The 20,124-nt window shown below is 34.5% G+C and overlaps 1 protein-coding gene across 2 annotated transcripts in view; it reads left to right on the forward strand.

Moving 5' to 3' along the window:
• The first annotated feature begins 5,331 nt into the window (after window positions 1-5,331).
• The window catches only part of LOC115440101 (probable phospholipid-transporting ATPase IM), a 49,607-nt gene continuing 34,814 nt past the window's right edge, over window positions 5,332-20,124 (forward strand). Inside the window, exons 1-2 of one of the 2 annotated variants that reach the window (XM_037436528.1) lie at window positions 5,332-5,467; window positions 17,532-17,818. In XM_037436528.1, coding sequence (XP_037292425.1) covers window positions 17,761-17,818 — 58 coding nt within the window. In that variant the 5' untranslated portion in view covers window positions 5,332-5,467; window positions 17,532-17,760. Of the gene's footprint in view, window positions 5,468-8,847; window positions 9,151-17,531; window positions 17,819-20,124 lie in introns of those variants that run through there. The other variant, XM_037436529.1, reaches the window with a different exon arrangement.

Below are 20,124 nucleotides of genomic sequence, written 5' to 3' on the forward strand. Positions count from 1 at the left end.
TATCTGTGGCCTTGAACTTTCTTTTTGCGAAATATATTTTACATTACTACCTCGGTGCCTCGGTGCCTTGCCTCGGTGGCGTAGTTGTACTGCATGCGCGGTACGACAGCGTTCTGAGGTCCTGGGTTCGAATCCCGGGTCGAGCAAAGTGATATTTGGATTTTTCTGCTCAGTATCAGCCCGGAGTCAGGAATTTGTGCCCGATATGGCGATAGGCTCGCCCCCTATCACATCATGGAACGGAAAACACTTGGCGAAAAGTGGGTGACTTGGTTGCGCCTCTGCATACCTCTTCGGGGATAAATGCGTGATGTTGTGTGTGTGTGTGTGTATATTTTACATTATACACGATAATATCACAAGTGAAAATGTTCTTGTATAAAGGGAGTTGTTTGTGTTTAATATGATCGTTGTTGGCTGCTCCTCCTTCATTAGTCATGTATTCTATTTCCACCAGTATTGGAATTGTCAATAGGTCTTATAGGCCACGGCTTACGGGTGGCAGTGGCTTATTTTAAAGGGGTGCCATCGTTGTAATCGAAAAAGATATAGGTAGACGTGGTATGGCCTATAAGTAAAACAGTATAAATCTGGCACAGATTTTCTCTTGCAGACGGTTGTTTGCTTTTCGTATACGGAGGGTGTAGAAGGTGGACAAGAAAAATTGCCATTAGTACATTAGGACGCAATGGAACACGAATCATAAGGTTGATTTAAACACTTACTATGGGTCTCAACTTCCAAGAGGAGTGTTGCTATATAAGGAGTTGAAAGACATTTTCTGAGTTAGCAGGGAGTGGATAATTTATAGGAGGCTCTTTATCCAGTATTTAAAACTCATTTTAAGTTATATTGGCATAGCGAATTGACAGTATCTTGTGTATAACTAATTAAATTGATGCAATGAACAAACCAGTTTAAAGTTTTGTAATATATACATTATTATGTAAATGACTTTGAATGTCATCTGCCATTATAATATTATCATATTGGGTATATTACAACAGCTAATTAAAATAGTATCTTATTAAAGCTAATTAAATACGAATATTATAAAACTTTTCTGGTAAAACGTAAAAATTAATACCAAGAAATATTTTAGTTTTTTTTTAACTGATTTAAAGCTACAGTATTAGAAAGTATTATCGTCCCCCAAACACCTAACATTGCTATTCATAGCTAAGGATTACACGAAGCACTATGAATAGCTGAGGTAACGAGATTCGCCTAGTGTCGGAGTAAACTTAGTTATATTAAAACCTGTTCTGAGTTTAATCAGAAAGAAGGAAATAAATATGACCAGTTGGACATAAAATATATTGTTATCTGCAGGAAGTTTGCATTGGATATTCTAGGCCTTTCCCTGTTATGATAACGTAAGCATTTATTATAACGTTCTTAACTGTATCTCCAGTTAAACTAGTTAAAGTTGTGATTAACGTTTTGTCCACAGAACATAATATTATCATGAATAATGTACCTGTATTCCGTGGTTTCGTCACTTTATTTGAAGGACCCAATATAAACAAAAGACATGCGAATAAGTATGCATAGCATATCTACATGTGAGTTAAACAGTTTACTGACCCACGTATAAAAACAACATTAACCGCTTGCACGCAATGTGTTTTAGCCAATATTACTTGCCGTGCTTACACAAGCAATATATTTGGTTCCTTTTAGTGCTGATTACTTAAATTGGCTGAAACACTGAAAGATTTATGGGTAACCCTAACTAAAGTTCCGTATCAGTGTGATCTTTACAGGTATTGGGTATATGCAGATTTAGGCGCGGTAGTTGACTATCTGACACCTGGTAGAAACTATTTGGTTTCTAAGCTTTTGTTAATAAAGAACTTGGACTACAAAATTTACAATCAGTTCGAGGGTTGCAGAATTCTTTTCCTTCTTTGCATTTTGATATCATCTGACATAAACGCTGACAAAAACCGCGAAAATAACTTGAGTTCAGGGCTATATGTTTGTTGAGTACTGTAGCGTCTGCGTCAAATTACTTGCTTTTTTTATACAATTATGCCCGACTGTTGGAAGCGTATATACACAGTCTGATTCCGGAACGCAATACACTTACGTGGGCCACAATGGCGGGGTTTAACACCTTGTGTACGGTAGTCGCATTCAGGACGGATATAAAATATATACTTGTGTATAAACTGTGTTAAGTTTGCTTGTATAATCGCTTTCAGTCTAAATATAATGCAAAAACATTTTCAAAACTTTCGTTATTTAAAGCACTAGGTCTTCGTCGAGACCAGAAATTGATTTAACAAATTCTAGTTTTGTTTACCTATTCGAAAGTAATATATCAAGTATATTTAAATGCCAAGGTAAGAGATTGCGGCAGAAGCGCGCGGGCATGCGGAGCGAATAACCGGCTAAAGCTATTAAGCTTTTCTGTTATCAATGGCGAGGGTAGGTTGGGCTGCTTTTGTTGCTCTAGTCCAAATGTCAGGCGCGGCCTGTGACGTCACTGGGCGCTGAAATGGCGCGACATTTCGCGGTACAACCGCCACACCCGTGCCCAACCTAATCTTTGTCACAGGGTTGTCCGTCCGAAAGGGACATCGAAGATCCCGTTGAGAATCGACCTATTTTTACGATTCAATGTATTCCGACTGACATAGGATTGTACAGCACATTCGTTTCTACATAATTATCGATAGAAATCTACATAAATATAAACGGAGTAGGTCAGATTCAATGTTGGAAATTACAATTTGCTGCTTTCTTAATATTTTAGAAGAACTTGCGTGCCTTAGGTAAAAGAAGATATTTAAATCTTAGCACATATTACAATTAGGAAAATACCGCAATAGCTTTTATGACGTTGAATATAGACACAGATAACACCGTATACAAAACATAAATGAACCGGAAAGATTTCGCGACATAATTATTTGTAAGTAACCGCGAACTTCGCGATCACATCACATAAATTGGTTCAATGACGTTTCACTTTTAACTTTTACTGTGGCTCTACTTATATTTATCAAAGTAATCACCAAAGGACTGTCGTGTTTACACTACGTGACTCATAATATTTGTTCATACGTGACGTTGTTCATTATAATCTATGTTTGATTTATGAATTGTCATACCTATATTTAAAACCGAGCAACAAGACATTAGCAATAGTGAAATCATTTTGAACCCTGTGTGTGACAGTATTGTTTAATATTTACTTGATTGATATTAACCTAACTGCACGTAGAAAGGGCTATAGATATTATTTCAATATATCACCATCTCGCTTTAAAGGGTTGAAGAGAAGTTCCAACGAAAAACACTTCAAAGAAGTTCCATGTATAGAGCTTGCATGATTTTCTCTATTACTTTTCTTCGAAGCCTAGTCCTACCAAACGATAAATTCTTGGAATTTTCATGACGTGTTCGTACTCCGACCTACACAACTTTTCCGTGTCCTACATAAGCCTTCCATGCGGTCAGCATGATACCGCGTCCCACCCATTACTCATAAATCTGGCTGATAATAATGTTCTAGTTGAGATATTGTAGAGGCATTCTTGAGCTCCAGTTAAGAAGACTCTCGTTAAATGTAACTAAGAATTAATCGTAAAAACCTTAGATGTGAATTTTATTTTGATGAGATCGGAAAGATAAAATCTACACAAGTACCTTACATGAATCGCTGTGATCATAAATCTAGCATTATCTGGTTTATATTTAGTGGCTGTGTATGTTTGGCAATCAGTTGGAAAATTAGTGTGTTTTTTATTCTTCAAATTAAGCGTATATTATGCGTAAATATTTTTTTTTAGTAATTATACTGTTCGACTCCTAAATGTAATTTTTAATCGACTTTTTACTATATATATTAATAATAGTGTAAAGTTGTGTTAGCAGTTCCACAAGCGTAGAAGTGTGTCCCGCGAATAAAAAAAGTAATTGAATTCTATTTTTTTTTGGTTGTATGGACTTTTTATTTTTTATATGAACAGTAAAGCTTTCTATTGAAGTTATCAGTTCAGAAGTATGTATTGTAGTTGGAGTGGTTTGGGAAGTAAAATGAATGTTTGCATTTCCTGATGTTATCTAAATGTTTTAAACTAGAAATTGTTTTCGGATTTAATCGCGGTTTTTCATATTTTAATTTTCTCCCGATGTTTCGAAGTCTATGATAACGGGACGAGCTGACGTGTTGGCTGTCCGAAAAGTTAACGTTACAATACCTACATAGTACCTAGATTTTACAACTATATATATTTTTTAATTTTAGCCTATTTTATTTATTTAAAAAAATCTATATATATAAAAATGAATTGCTGTTCGTTAGTCTCGCTAAAACTCGAGAACGGCTGAACGGATTTATCTTATCTTGGTCTTGAATTATTCGTGGAGGTCTAGGGAAGGTTTAAAAGGTGAGAAAAATTCGAATAATTGCCGGGAAAATCTTCAAAACAGCATTTTTCTATTTCCCATACAAACGTTTTCTAACTAATACGTAGAGTCAATTTGAGCTTTATTGCTATTGTATACAGTTCACTGTTGTCTAAGCAATGTAGGTGTGCATCAAAGCAGTGTAGTGTGCGTTGGAGCACAGAATATAATAATGTAATGTCGCGTTCTGAAACTCAACAAAAGTGATATCGCGGACCCGACTAAATTGAACAGTCACAAAATTTAATATATCATTAGTTATTTGGTTGGCTTCACGATATTATTTCTTTTGTTTTACTTTAAAATGCATATTTTCGTTATGGACAATTTTTGAGCTACTTTTGCATATCTATACTTATAATAAATCTGTAGAGAGGTCAATTCTGTACATGAAATATATTTCCAAAATAACTATCAGGGGGTGATTAGGGATCGATACTGATGCCAAAAATGCAATTAGTAAAATTTTTGTCTGTCTGTCTGTATAACCGTTATAGAAACAAAAACTACTCGACGGATTTTAACTTAACTTGGTACAATTATTTTTCATACTCCTGAGCTGGTTAAAGTATACTTTTCATCACGCTACAATTAATAGGAGCATAGCAGTGATGGAAAATGTTGGGAAAACGGGAGAAGTTACTCCATTTTTTAAGCTTCCGTCATTTCGTGTGCAACCTTAATGGTTAAAAGTTCCTTCGATTTCACCAGGATCCCATCATCAGACCCCTGACCGGACAATCGGACCACCTGCATACCACCATAAATTAAAAAAAACATCCCGACAAATTGAGCACCTTCTCCATTTTTGAAACCCGAAATCCACGCGGGCGAAGCTGCGGGCGGAAGCTAGTATATAATAAAAAAATGTGAAATTGTAAAATAGCCCGATAGGCTTAAATAAAAATAAATCTTGTACTTAAGCATAGTTATTCTAGTATAGTTATAACGTAAACTATGACCTAATGGCTCATTTTTTGTTGTCAGATAATCGCTATGGCAGTAATGGAGCTTGGTTTGTAAGCCCCGCTGCGAGTTTTCGCTTCAGGTAAGTTGTTTTGCTTGTTTCCCTATGAATATTTTAACAATTTACTTAATAATTTATGTTACTTAATGTGACAGAATCGCTCATTAGTGTCAACGGGTAATTAAACAATTCGAAGGTAAATAATGTTGACTTCTCATTTTGAAGCAAATTTTCATAAAAATTTGGAATACGTTAATGAAAAAGAAATATTTTGATAAAAAAATAGGTACCTATATTCGAAATTTATAAAATACAAAATATGAAACATAATATTAAATATCAGTACAAACAAACTACTACTACTATCCGGGTATAAGGTATACTAGTAAATATGGGAGAAACAATTGATTTAATTTTAGAATAAAAGAAAGAAAAACCCACTGACCAATACAAATAAATCTTACTCTTTTCAAACGTTATTGCGTACCCCATTGATATCGAACAACACAGGTGTTCATTGTGAGGCCGTCAGCGGGTTTGATGGATGATTCCGTTAAGTTTTGAACGAACGCGACCCAAATCCGGAAGTGGGGTGGATTGTCTTCGTGGAAGGTCGTACGCAAAGGTGTGCCTATGCGGCCAGTGTTTCGCACACAAACCTTCCTTTCGACCTGTACAGCCTTAGAGAGTAGTGAATAAATAAATAAAAAAAAATGTTAAATTAAAAATTAAGAATCTTTTTTTCCCGTATTCTGAAGATTATAGTCTATGTTTAGTTATGAACTTATCTCGTTCTTAGTCGTTTATGAATTACCGTACACTCCAGTGCCATTAAGACTGAATGAGATGTCAAAAAAGGTTGATTGTATATCAACATTAATTAATTTGTAATGTAAACGAGAACTATTTCCAGGTGTCCTACGTATGTTCCATAAATCCAATTAAATAAATAAATTAAATTTAATAAAATATTCATTTTATAGAACGTTAAGACTACATTAAAGCTTTGTTACTTCACGGTTATTAAACTATTATAAGTTTATTAGACTTTCGTCATACGTAACTTCTAACATGTACTTTTTAATAATAAGTAATATAACATGGCGTCGGTTCGTCGAACTAAATTATGGGAATAAGACAGCGTGTAGTCGGAAATACCATTTGTTTTATTCGATGCGTCACACCCACAACATAATTTTCACCTAAGACATAAATCTTTGTATGTTAGTTGAACGAATGACCGACCTGATCGAACCCTACGAGCCATTTCCACCCACGAGTTACAGCCTATATCTGTGGGGTGATCGCATAGACTCATGGTGGGTGCCACGCCTAACTCAATCACGGCCGGGACCAAGCTTTAATGTTCCTGAAAGTAGAACACGGAAACACACGGCTGTGTGCAAATTTAGACCTTTTTTCTAATAGCTGACGTTTTGTTTTGCGAATGACATTTGTTTAAAGGGTTCGCTGTGTTGACTTACCCTACGTCCGCTCGGCCTAATTTAAAGGTTTTGATTTGGTTAAGGGCATGTTTGATATATGAGGCCCTATTTTTAGTAGTGTTAAGGGTATAATACAACGGGTCGTTTATCTCTTTCATGCGATGCTCTGCGTCCGGATAGACCATCGTTGTTTGTTTCTTGAAGTTACGATTTGTAATTTTTGCTATGAAATGTAAATACAAATAAAAAGAGTAAATTTATTAATTTCAAAGGCTTATTTTAGCTATAACGTGGTAAAATAATGTAGACGCAGATATGTAATATGTTTCCACGTTGCTCCATTACAAAAACTAATTTGTGTAAGTAAGATATTATTTTTGGATGGACAACTGGATGTGATAATTGAATCAAATATTAATGTATTTGTCCAGATAAAAATCTATAATGCTGGACCTATGCCAGACCTGCGTGACTACGTTCTATGATTATTCATAAATTTATTTTTAAACTATAAGCACGTTAAAAAAATCTATGGAATTTATTCTTATTATGCCGTACTCTTGATATTTCGCTAAGTTGACGTATGTGTTGATGCGAGACTTTATTAATCGTAAACATAGCAAAGCCGAGCGAAATTAATGGCGAACTTTTTCATTGAGAATCATGATTTATTGGTGCTGTAAAACGCTAAATAAATTATAAATTTAAGCACTTTTCTAAACTTTGGGAGTTATTTTAGATGGTGCATATGGTTACTGGCTTGTGAATGAAGATCTGTGTTGCCACTGCGTTCCCTGTTTTTCTTTTATATAATTTTGATATTGCAACTAAATGAAAGGCCCTCAATAAATAATGATAGTCTTAAAGTAATTTGACTGTTAGCAATTAGTATTAAGAAATGTATGTTAATATAGAAAGTCTACGAATTTTAATAAATCACAACTATAAATTATTGTATCGCAAGTTTTAAACCATCTGTCGTTGTATTACATTGCATATTGCAAATTATTTCGAATCGATGTCTTTTTGTACATATAACGTATATTGTGTTGCACAGATTTATATGGCTATGTTAGTGACACAACAAATCGTTGACCATATGTGTTAGGGTGAATGTATGCGCCAAAAACGTTTTAAATGACGTGTTGGCATTCGCCAATAGCATCGTCACACTAGAATCGCGTCTGCTCGTGAGGCGTGCCGTTGCGCAAGCGCATCGAGGCGGCGCGGCGCGGCACGACACGCGGATCAGTGGCAATACACTAGTCGCACTCATAACTATTGCGGTGCACTCGGTGCAGATGTCCTCGATTCGCTAGGGAATGTTGTCATCAGCCTCGATCTAGTAAGCTCAGGCTTTTTTCCTTATGAAACAAAGTCAACACTGCGTCCTCGGCCTGCGCTCACATTTAGTTCAAAATGTCTCTGAAATGCCACACTGGCTTTGGTTTTTATTATTCAAAATACTACAATGTTAGTCATGCTCAATACGTTATATGGCGATTTTTAAAAGGTCGGAAGTTAGTGCGTCGTCTTTAGACGTCGTATATAATTATTTCGTTCTTAATTGCTATTTAATGTCTGCACTAAATATCTGAATTTAGGTATATATCGAACATCGTTAACGACTCTACATACCATTAAAGACGAAAGTTTATGGACAAATTGACCACCAGTCAGACCACCTTTAACATCGTCCAAACACAATTTGGAAAACTTGTAGTTACAAACTAAGTTAAGGATAACAACTTTTTACTTGTTTGTTCAGTCAGCATTTTTCTTTTTAAGTTTAAAAGTTACCTACACACTGTAGCGATTGTGTGTGTATGTGGCCGTGGATATTATTTATTTGTAAAACGTCGCTCTAAAAGTAAGAAAGGGAGCAATGTGAACTTTATCAAAAACGGCATTGGATGGAAAAGTGAACGATGTCTTCATTGAAAGTGATATCGAGTGGCGAGTCGGGTAGAGCCGCGACTCACCTTGGGGTTTGATGTTACGTACGCTAAAATACACTATCAAAACAGTGCGTTTAGTTCTTTAGGCGGAGTCGCACGCTCGCCGCCGCTCGCCGCGCGCCGTGCCCCACCAACTCTTACACTACAATAAATAAAATCGCGAAACACAGTTGCATAAAAACGGCTCAACGGAAAGTTTCAAGTGCCTTACGAAATTGGATTACTTATTATCATCTATTGTTTTCGAACATTATTAGGTACCCATATAAATTATTTTTGTAATGTGTGCGTGACGTGTTTTACGCGGGCTTATCGTCTCGTTGGATTGAGATTTGCCTGGCTGAGAACCTATTTTCATCATGTAAGTCCTGTATTTCATTGATAGTTTAGTGGTTAAAAATATTTTTATAAATAAAATAACCGTTTGCACGAACCAACACTGGCTTCTAGAAGCATTGATTCTTTTAATAGAGACACTGATGAAAATATGATAGGACTTATAAATAGTATAATTATTTAAACCCCTTAATTATAAATATTTAAAAAGTCATTGCCAAATTAACTCACCTTCATTAATTATCTGTTAAAAAAAATGTTTTATTGGTGCAGGGAATCCAAACAATAAAACAATTATAAAGGCTTAATATCTTGGTTTAGAAATAAAATATAAATTTTAAAGTAAAATTTTATTTTAAAGTGCAAATAATAAAATACTAGACACACCACTTCACGTGAAATGTAAAGGGTTTGCATTCTCGATGGTCGTTGGTATATTATCAATTGAGTTACAATTATATCACTGGACATTGGACAGAGTTGTTTAAGAAATATGCGGCGACTTTATGTTGCAATTAAAAAAATATTGTAAGTAAACTACACCAGCATGCTTCAATTTATCGGTATCATTAGGTAAGTAGTTTTTAGACTATTAAATGTTTACGTTTTAGCAATAGAATTATTCACATTTGTGATTCTTCCCACCCACGTAGCCGCGTGTTCATGTCGTATTGTGTGGAGTAAAGAGTAATATTTATTATAGATTAAGTTAGGACTTTGAAGGTGTGCTGTGCTACTAACTTTTACTGTTATGAATGAACTTGCAGCTAATGTTTAATATTTGCCAATTTTTATGATTTTTTTCTACATATATTCGATATTCTGAATTGACAAGATGATTCCAAACGATTATATTCCTTTTTATAATTTGTATAGTTGTTAATTGTAGAGTGCAGACTGCTTTAAGCACGTCTTCTTATCTAAATATGACGTAGTCATCAATTTAGTGTATGTTGCTGAATAAAGAGATGAGCTAATGTATGAAAAGCTACGATTGCCGTAAAGAGTACTACACCATCGAAAACCCAGAATTAGGAAGCACTGCATGACTACTTTGTTCTTGTCATACAAATATTCTCACGCTCTCATCCCATAAAGGTAAGCAGAGGCTATTGAGCTTATGTGTTCTTATCGCAATATAACACTCGTCCATGTCACGTAAAACAATTTTGCATAGAATATGCTTCTAAAATCTAGAGCCACTGGTTTAAAATGTAGTAATATCCTACAATCAGTATTAAGAATATAAAGTAACTGATTGTACTGATCATATAGTCTTTCTTCTACGTTATTGTATCTGCATTCCACTTTTGGATGAGTTCTGAAACGTACTAAAAAGTGGTTAAATTCGACAGTCTTCATTATTTGTTATTTTATCCCGTAAACAGTGGACGGAATCATGACGGTAGAAAACATAATGCGGCTTGCGCTGGTACCGCAGTTGGTGGGAGATACGCTGCACATTTTATACCTAAAAGGATAACCGGGCATTCTATCGATTCATCGCTCAAATATCGTGTATAAATTTCTTTATTTTAAACAAACCGCGCATGGATGATGTATTCATGTTGAACGTGGTTACTTCGCCATGTTTGAAATAGTTTGGTGTTTAAAAATTGTTTTTTTCCCCTTTGTTGCTCACGAATATTAGTCTGTTTTTGATGTGTAGTTATTTGTATAACAAGGTTGTGCTTAAACGTCGCGACGCAAAAATAAATGCAAAAGAGTAAGCTCTGACAGATGTACATATAATTTTCAGGGTGTGTGATGGACTAAAGCCAGTCAGTAGTAAAGGAGGCCCGTGCCCAAGAGTGGGACAATATAATATAATACAGGGCTGATATTATTATTATACTAAATTACCAATAGGTAATTGATAGCTAAATATCGTTCCTTTTTCCTTCCTGAGATGATTAAAGTCTAACTATGTTTTATTTGTCATAGTATTCAAATATTTCGGCTACAGAGAGCGTTAAAATAATATACTCACAAAACAAACAAAATAACATACAATTTCGTTCCCTGTGAGGTGATAGTAATAAATCAAGTTTATCATTTGGTTAATATCAGACATTAGTTGCATGTGAGACCTAATAACTATAAGTAATGCTTTTAAATCGTATTTTCATACATAATGATATATTATGTGTATAGCACAGTTTATACAAAATTATGTCTATTAAGGTGCACAAATACTTGCTTAGGAATTCGCCCGCTTCATAAATCAATTAAAAATCAATCTCGATAAATATAATATTATATTCACGTGAATATTACGTATTTTTAATCGATTGCATCATTTCATTTCTTTGTTCAGTCGTTACAATGCATAAATATTTTCCAAACATACTAGAATCAATTTTTACCGGGAAGCGGTCTCAGACATAAACTTGTTGCGCGTTCATTATGTACTAATATATGTTTTACTATATTGTTATAGTAAAAAAATTGAACTGAGCATGTGATCTAGTTCTTTTACGCTATAAATTAAAAGTGTCTAAAATGCTATAATGCATTAAAGTGCTTTTAATTACCGCGCTGGTTCTCTTTGACCGTCATAATCTACTAAAAATCTATAAAATAACCGTGTTGAGTACTGACTCTTGCATGATATACTATTTCGTTCCATGTGAAGGTATACTTACATTTAATATATTTAAAATTAATTTTATATTTCGTAATATTTATATATTGTTGTATTTCTATACCGCTACAGTTATCTTTAATGCACTTACCATGTTATCTTTGTGCTACCCTAAGGTTGACTGGGAGAGAATGCCTGTGGCATTGAGTCCGCCTATGTAAAATATATAATTGTATATAAAGTGCAGATAAATATACTTATTAACATTCATTTAATGCGTTATAAACAAACATTCATCGGTCACACAATAAATTTTCGATATTATTCATATAGTAAGTTCTCTGTACAAATCTAGTTGAGCTGGTTTTCTGTATAACAACATCAAGAAAATATTTTTTGGTTAAATAAGTAACGTTTACGATATTCTATTCGGCTATATTTATTGATTGAAATAATGACTTCTGAGACAGGAGTTCCAGCTCTTTTTATATGCATATAAATAATATGTTCATTGAAAAATGATCTATGTAGAATACACGGGCGATTTATTTATTAAGTTTATGCTTTGTGAGAAAGTATTATGTGAAATTAGGCTAAAAAAATTATCATTTTTTATTTTTCCTCAGTTATTCTGATCTCCATTCTGTATTTTTATCTTTTCTGTTCTACCGACTCTACCTGAGTTTTAGAATTTGTGATTAATATCTATCTCAAACATTGCTACAATAAGCGGACATTTTCAAAATAGTCTTATTACATAACCTGATCATTTCATAATATTTATCCACAATTGTAGAATGTAGGTAATATTCGCGACCAGCCGTCGCGCGCGCATTCCACACCGTGTACCGGAAATATAAACGTACTAAAACTCGGATCCACGATGCGGAAAACGCGCTGTAATCAACCTGTTATGTTATATTGTTATTTATTAACATGCTATTGATACATTTCAAATATTATTTCAATAATTTGCGTGATTATTTACTCATTGGCGACTTTAAATAAGCCAATTAAGTATGCGTCTATTATTGCGTAATAATTTAGAAAGTATAATTAGTAGGTTTTGTTTCTTATCATATTTAAATTTATTGTCTTTTTTCCTTGAAATGTTTATTGAGCGAGAACATAGTCTATAGTATGTCGCTTCTCCGTAATATTATTATGAAGTAACTGTTTGAGACATATATACAGTTGAATTTGCTTGTTGGGAAATCCCAACCGGGTGCGGGTGAATGTTTCAAAAGATCCTGTAATTTTGCAGCTTTAAACTATTTCACTGCATTTAAATACTAAAACTGGCTATACAGAGATGATTTATGAGTTCTTTTAACTTTTTTATGGACAGGGTTCTTTATTTCTTGTATGTATTGTTTTCATACGTCATTGTATGCTCTCAACGTGGATTTGTTTTTTATTTATATTCTATATTTTGTATGACACTAGGTGTTGCTCGCGGCTCCGAGTAGCATTGGTTCAACCAGGAATAATAACATTATTATCACCAAGCTCTTTTTGATATTTATGTAAAGTTATTAATTTACCACTAAGAATGACGAAAGAATCATATCATTAATTAGTTTTGCAAAATTTCTACAATCTGGCAAAGACATTAATTTTCTGGTAGAGGATTCTAGATTTTTCCTGTGTTAGATTGTGAAGATTTTTGTTAAAATATCTTTAAGTGAAATTGCACTATAAATTTTAATTGAATGTTTGTAATAAATTAAATGTTATTTTCATGTTTATATTTTGTTTAACAAAACGATGTCTCTAATCTCAAATAATACCCTCATTACGCTTAAGTCATAAAGTAAACAAGCTTATCCTTCCTATTATAATCTTGTAGATTATTCGATTATGTGCTTTATGTTACCTGTGTAACTGAGCCTCGTGAGTAGTTATTTAAATGATGTTCGGAACTCCAATGATTATGGGTTTAGGTTTTATATAAAATAACCAAAGCGAACCAGTCAATGTTTTAAAGTGAAAGGTTTGTGATTGAGGTATATATAGTTCATGCATATCGAAATCAGCTTGCGAAAACCTTACCGATCTCGTCTTTTATCTTCAACACTTGATTGCGTACGTCACGCTTCCATTCCACAAGTAATTGGATATCACAGCTATTATGTATCCTACTACAAAGTACGTATCATAATTAGAAATATTTTAAGTACATAATCTGCAATCGCTTACAAGAATGTTTTGCGTGATTGCGTGGCGTTATAGCTGGAATCTTACTGCACAATTATTGCAGGTGTCGTGAGCAGTAAAGCCTACGTTACCGCCTTTATCAGGGTTAATTAAGATATCTTTATATAACCTTCACTCGTAATAGAAGATGCAACTGCTCTAATGTTCTCAGTATTTTACAGAACTCTAAGCTACAGTGACGAAGGGTCTACATAACCCGATTCCTGCCGTCTTCCCTTTTGTAACTTATGTAAACTATAATTATCATTGGCACGATTTGAAGACCGCATTTATGCATATTAATAGTATCTATATGTTATGTCGGATTCCCTTTTGGAAAATATTACCACTCGCCAATGCTAAGCTAGATTCTCTATATTTTTAAACAGTATCACTTTACGGTTTGCGAGGGAATTTGTGTGCCATTTCATCCAGTTAACATACAAGTGAAGGTTAATGATCCTTCATCTCAAACACAAATGCATGCAAAGTAGAGGACAATTATGCAAGTGAACGTTGACACAAACAGCGTCCGTTCAGAGTGCTGTACATTATGTATTGTAAATATTGCAACATGAATTCACTCTCAGGGTTTTATAAAGCTACATCGAATGGCAAAAGCTTTACATCCATCATTTATCCCCGCCAGGTGTTTTCAAGGATATCAAAATCGTAATTTTCGCGATGGCGCAATAAAGAATACACAAGTCCGAAATATAAATCTGTAATAGGCATAGCAGATGCTCTCAAGGCCAAACCCATGATATTATGATGTCACCGTGACATGCGGACCCGTTGTTTCGTACGCTTTAATTGTGAGCGTACGTAGGTGCTAGATATTAATGAAATAAAACGTCTTCTCGTGCGTAATAGCCGTCTAGATTTTTTTATTGCGAGTAATTAACGTCGCTGAATAAAACACTTATCTCGTGTATTATGGTAGCTCTAAAATACGCGACACTTCGAAAATACCCATATGCTTGGTAACTCTACCAAAAAATGTCCTTTTGGTTTGACTAGCTGGATCGTACAAAACGATTTTTCTAGTAATAAGCCTGGGGCCGTTGCCAAGATCCCTTTTTACAATTGTTAACGCTATCGTTAAAAGAATATGGAAAAAATGTATAGATATGACATACCCCTTCGATAAGTTTATCGCTAGCATTTCCTATCCTTATAGTATATAACGTTAGCGTTAAGAATTGTATAACAGAATCTTGGCTATGCCCCTGCTGATTTTCTTTCGTCAGATCTTCTCAGACAAGGCCCCTTTCTGACGTCGATAATACTTACGGTCTACAAAAGTTCTATTTGCTGAGTACTAATCGGACTTGACTTATTAAAATGATATTGTGAATAATAATAATATAAATATATAATTTTAATAATAAAAAACCGTGTTTTAAATACAAAACTAAATTACTCAACTGCGGCTTTAATATTGTCATATATGTACTCAAATAAATAAAATGTAACGTGCTGCATAACCCATAGAATATTATTCTCGATTTTTCCTGCTGTTAGGTTAAAACAAAATCTATAGCCTAGTAATTGTGCCTACTTAGTTCATTTTGAACAGATGGGACTCTAAAAATGCCTTCCACAAAATTCTATGCCACAATGATATTTCTAATACCATCACTACGCAGTTATTGTCGTTTGTAAAGTACGGTTTAATGTTTTCCTTGTGTTATTGTGTGTAAATATAATGTCATATTGTAAATGTTAGTGCAAACAAAAATAAGTATTTTATAATTCTTAGTATTAAATGTTTGTATTTGTGATATAATTCACAGCTTATAGTTTTTTTATGGATTCATTTACGCGCAAAGGTTTGCTTGTAAATAAATTAGAAATGTTATAAAAGTCAATGTCACTCCCAATAAATTCAATACTAAATTACATGTTAACTTTTCTTGTAATAGACAACATGCAATACGGGGTGATGCCTTACAAAGGAGACAATACTTCGCACTAAACACGGCCACGTGCGCCCGCCACACTGGTGTTCTATGGACCGCATCTCAATTCACTCAATCGACATTAATTGTCTCATTATGAGCACTGGTTGACGGTCTCCGTTTCTAGGGCGAGTCATTTTCACGACTATGACATTGGAACGATAAATATATTCATTTCCATATATCTTCTATTTGTGCTCAATTTATATTCATAGTTACTGGAGACGCTTAGATCCTCCCATTTATTAGTATTATATAGTGTCTGAAGGACTCATGATCCTTCACAAGCTTGCAAGGGTTTTATTAATAAGTACTAATTGAGTTTAAATACTGATTAGATATATAGACGCAATTGTTTCAATTGATGATGCGGAATATTTTTATATCTTGACACAATTGATGCATGTTTTTGTCTTATGTTTGTAATATCATAGCAACATTTGACTACATAATATAATTTGGGTGAATGTAATCATTGTCCTAAAAACTTAAAGGTGACGAAAAAGTAGCCATGCGCGAGGAACAAGTCGGTTAAATTATAATTCGTATTATTTAATAATATTATGAAATGATTGATTTCTTTCTAAACTAATTTCGGCCACGACGGCCAATCTCAACGGAGATGAGCCAAGTATGCAGGACATATTATAGTGCACAAATGTGGGCGCTATAACAATACACAGGCGCACTCTTTGTTCCTTCACTCTCATAGTCTGGTGAGACGGCAATCCGACATGACCCGAGAGAGATCAGGCGCAGGACCAACGGCTTTACGTGCTTCATAAAATTAAGCAAATGAAAGCTTAAAATATGAAAGAATCATATTATCCTCATGTACGTATTTGATTCCGATTCAGTTTCTTCACAAATGACGCCCAAGATAAATTCACTAGAAAATTTAACGAGTTTGCCAAGGACGTGGTGATTTTTATGATGTTGACTGTGGGAAAGTACATTTAATCGGGGTACAGTTTGTTTATGTTCCAATGAAGGTGATTGCACACCGCGTGAGTTTCGGCGTTGATTTGTTTTTTCTGTTCATAGAAAAAACTGACTTTGTTTGTTAGCTCGGTAATGTTATTTGTTTGTCTGAAAGGGGACTGAGGCGGCTTCAAGGTTTATTTTTATTTATTTAACTTCAAACAATGTCGATTGTGGAATGCCGTTATCAATTTCAATTCTTATGTCAAAAATATGCACGTTTTCCTCATTTCTGCAATTTTGGTTGCTGTTGGGGATAAAACCTGCAAAATGCTCATGACACATAAATCTATAATTTAATATAATATTCTAAAACATTTACGTTTCGTATGTTTTGATATTAATAAAAAATCCCTTGAGCGGTTTATTGTTATTTTCATAAAATACATTTTATCGTAAGTAAGTTCTAATGTAACTAAATTGATATCATTTATTCATTTTAACACAGTGGGGAATAACAATAAGTCGTGTTCACTGTGTCGTGTACGATGTTATTATAATATGATAGTACCACGTACAATCTTTATGTGAATTTTAAATTATATTCTCGATGAACCAATCAACCAACTAAAAAACGATTGTCTAACCAGGTTATTTATTGATAGCCCTCAACTTAATTTCAGTATTTTTAAAATGATTGAAGGATGTAAATCAAAACTGATTGATTCATATAACTTGTTTCAGGAAGACGAAGCGCATCGCTGGAGCGCAGGATGCCGATCGCTCCGCGCGGCCCTCCGCTTGTCTCAACACCACCATTCCTCCTACGCCGTAGGAGACCCAACATAACCCACAAGTGCCCTTCGATAGTATAACGTATAACGTTTTATACGCCTCTTTTACACCGACCTATAAGTATAAATTACATACGCACAGTGTTAGTGTTAAGTGTCGCGCGCGAGTGTGTGTGTATATGTGTGTCGATGGTGCGGCCGACATGGGAAAGTCCTCGGCGAGAACACATGGCCAAGGTGAGTGTAGTGTACTGCTCAGCTTGACCGTCCCCGGGACACTTGGCTCCAAGGTCGACCGACGCTTCTCAAGTGTATCATTATGGACCAAATTAATGACATTAATATTTTGAACGGACCTGTTATTTCCGACATCGCATAGTGCAAAATAAATATTGTATTGTGCTTTCGATCAGTTTTCAATGTCAGCCTACAATGGAGTGAAACGCTCTAACCATGTCTTTATTCGCTGCTATTTCTTTTACAACATAAAACTCGTATGTATAGATTATTTTTGTTATTTTCGACTCATTGATTTTAGAAGTTGACGCGTTAGACATTGGATAATCTATTTCACAGAAAACAGATGCATTCTAGAAACATCTGCGTGCTAACTATCCTAACAATATTGCCACATAATACACGTAACAATGTTGTTACATCGGGTGTGTTTAAATATTTGCTCAATGCACCATCTTTCATAAGATATCGCATGTATGTCCGAAGAGGGAGGCATAAGTGCACCCATAAGTTCGATGAAAAATGTGCCCGCCCTATTAATATTGTTACTAAATAGTAAATTTATCGCTATATTGGACACAGATTTAAACACCTAAGAGTTTATTTGAATGAGGAAACATAAATTTCTAGATTTGCCGGTTCGAAGTTTAATTACACTGCCACAAAACTAGAGGTTAATCAGCACTGTTCTAGATTTTTAACTCATTGTTAATGGTATTACATTATGAGTTATATATATAAAAAAAATCATGAAAAACCAGCGATATCGATGAGTGTGATCGCTTGGGACGCCAGTGTGATGGAGTTTTTTTGTAATTTCGGTTCAATAACTCACGAGTAGTTAGTGATGGAAAGACTATAATTATTTATTTACATAATATGATTTTTTTTTCTTATGATAAAGATGATTGGTATTGTCTTATAATTCTAAATTATAGAGGCAAGGCAGGGTTGTATGCCGTAAGGTTCAGGGTTGGATTCCTAGACTGGACAATCAAACTCTACATGAAATTTTCGAGAAATCACATCGAATTTGATCTGGATTGCAATCGTATCCGACATAGTAAAATAGTCGGAAGGGAAAGGAATTGTAATTCTTTCACCTCCCGAATGTCTCATTTACCATACAAAACGCTACCAACAAGCTGTGATAGTGTCATGTTAGGTTTTTACCTAACAGTAACTAGTCAAGCCAGCCCATTTATGCTCTACCAAAATATGTCTATAGTTTGACTACCAAATTCTTACTATGATCTACATGAGGTTAAAACCTGGATAAATCCAGTCAATATTATAGGAGTAGACGATTCCGTCATTGCGAAGTTGACATTTCAATCATTCGTTCGTGAAACTGAAAGGGCAAAGGTTGTGCTGTTGCGTAATAGATTATCGACAGTATCTTCATATAGTATTTGTATGAAGACCTAAGCAGTGATTGCACTTTACTGTAGATCTTTAAAAGGTATGTGCTAATCTATCGCCTCATCGGGACAACGTACCACAACGGAGAATCTACTAAGGCAGTGCCTTTAGCAAAACGGCGCTCTAACTGTATGTTTAGAAGTTACATTTTTTTATAATGTGGATATTGATTCAATAATTACACAATGAGAATGCCACCAAAATTGTTGATTCCGTACATCTCCAGCTAAAATATACATCATTTTAATTTATAACCAATACTATACCATAGACAAATAAATAAGGAATAATGTGGCTAAATCTTTGCATATTTCCCTAATTCGGGTGCTGAAAATTATAGACTGAATTCTTAACGCCGTTTGCTCAAGCGAACTTAAAAAGGGATATTCTATTTTAAAGTTCGTAAACTATAAGACCCGAGTAAGATATCCTTTAATTTGATTTAAAAATGTAGTATGTCAATCCCGTATCATTTTTACATCTGATATAATAACCATTCCCATAACGTGTGGTTGCGTTATGATACTGGTATTAAAGTTTTATCTCCCTGGGAACAATGATAAATTCCCTGTATTATACCTCTATATTCATATAAAAATACTTTATCTGTTTCCGTTGTGACGGGCCTGGAAGTTTCGTAGGCGTAATACAATAACATCAACTGAAAAAATCCCTCTTTTGTGCTCCAGTCTGGATCAATAATTACTTTTATAGGTACATGTACGTTGTTATGTGTTAATGTAATGTGGAAACATTTCTCGTATTATGAAACTTGACTGTTTCTCAGATTTTCTCGTTAGTGTTTTGTTTATTCAGTTTATTCGTGTCATAAACAATACTACGCAGTGGAACTTTTCTAGAACAGGGCACTAAGTTCGCGTATA

Source organism: Manduca sexta, chromosome 8 (assembly GCF_014839805.1).
Source record: "Manduca sexta isolate Smith_Timp_Sample1 chromosome 8, JHU_Msex_v1.0, whole genome shotgun sequence".
Lineage (NCBI taxonomy): Eukaryota > Metazoa > Arthropoda > Insecta > Lepidoptera > Sphingidae > Manduca > Manduca sexta.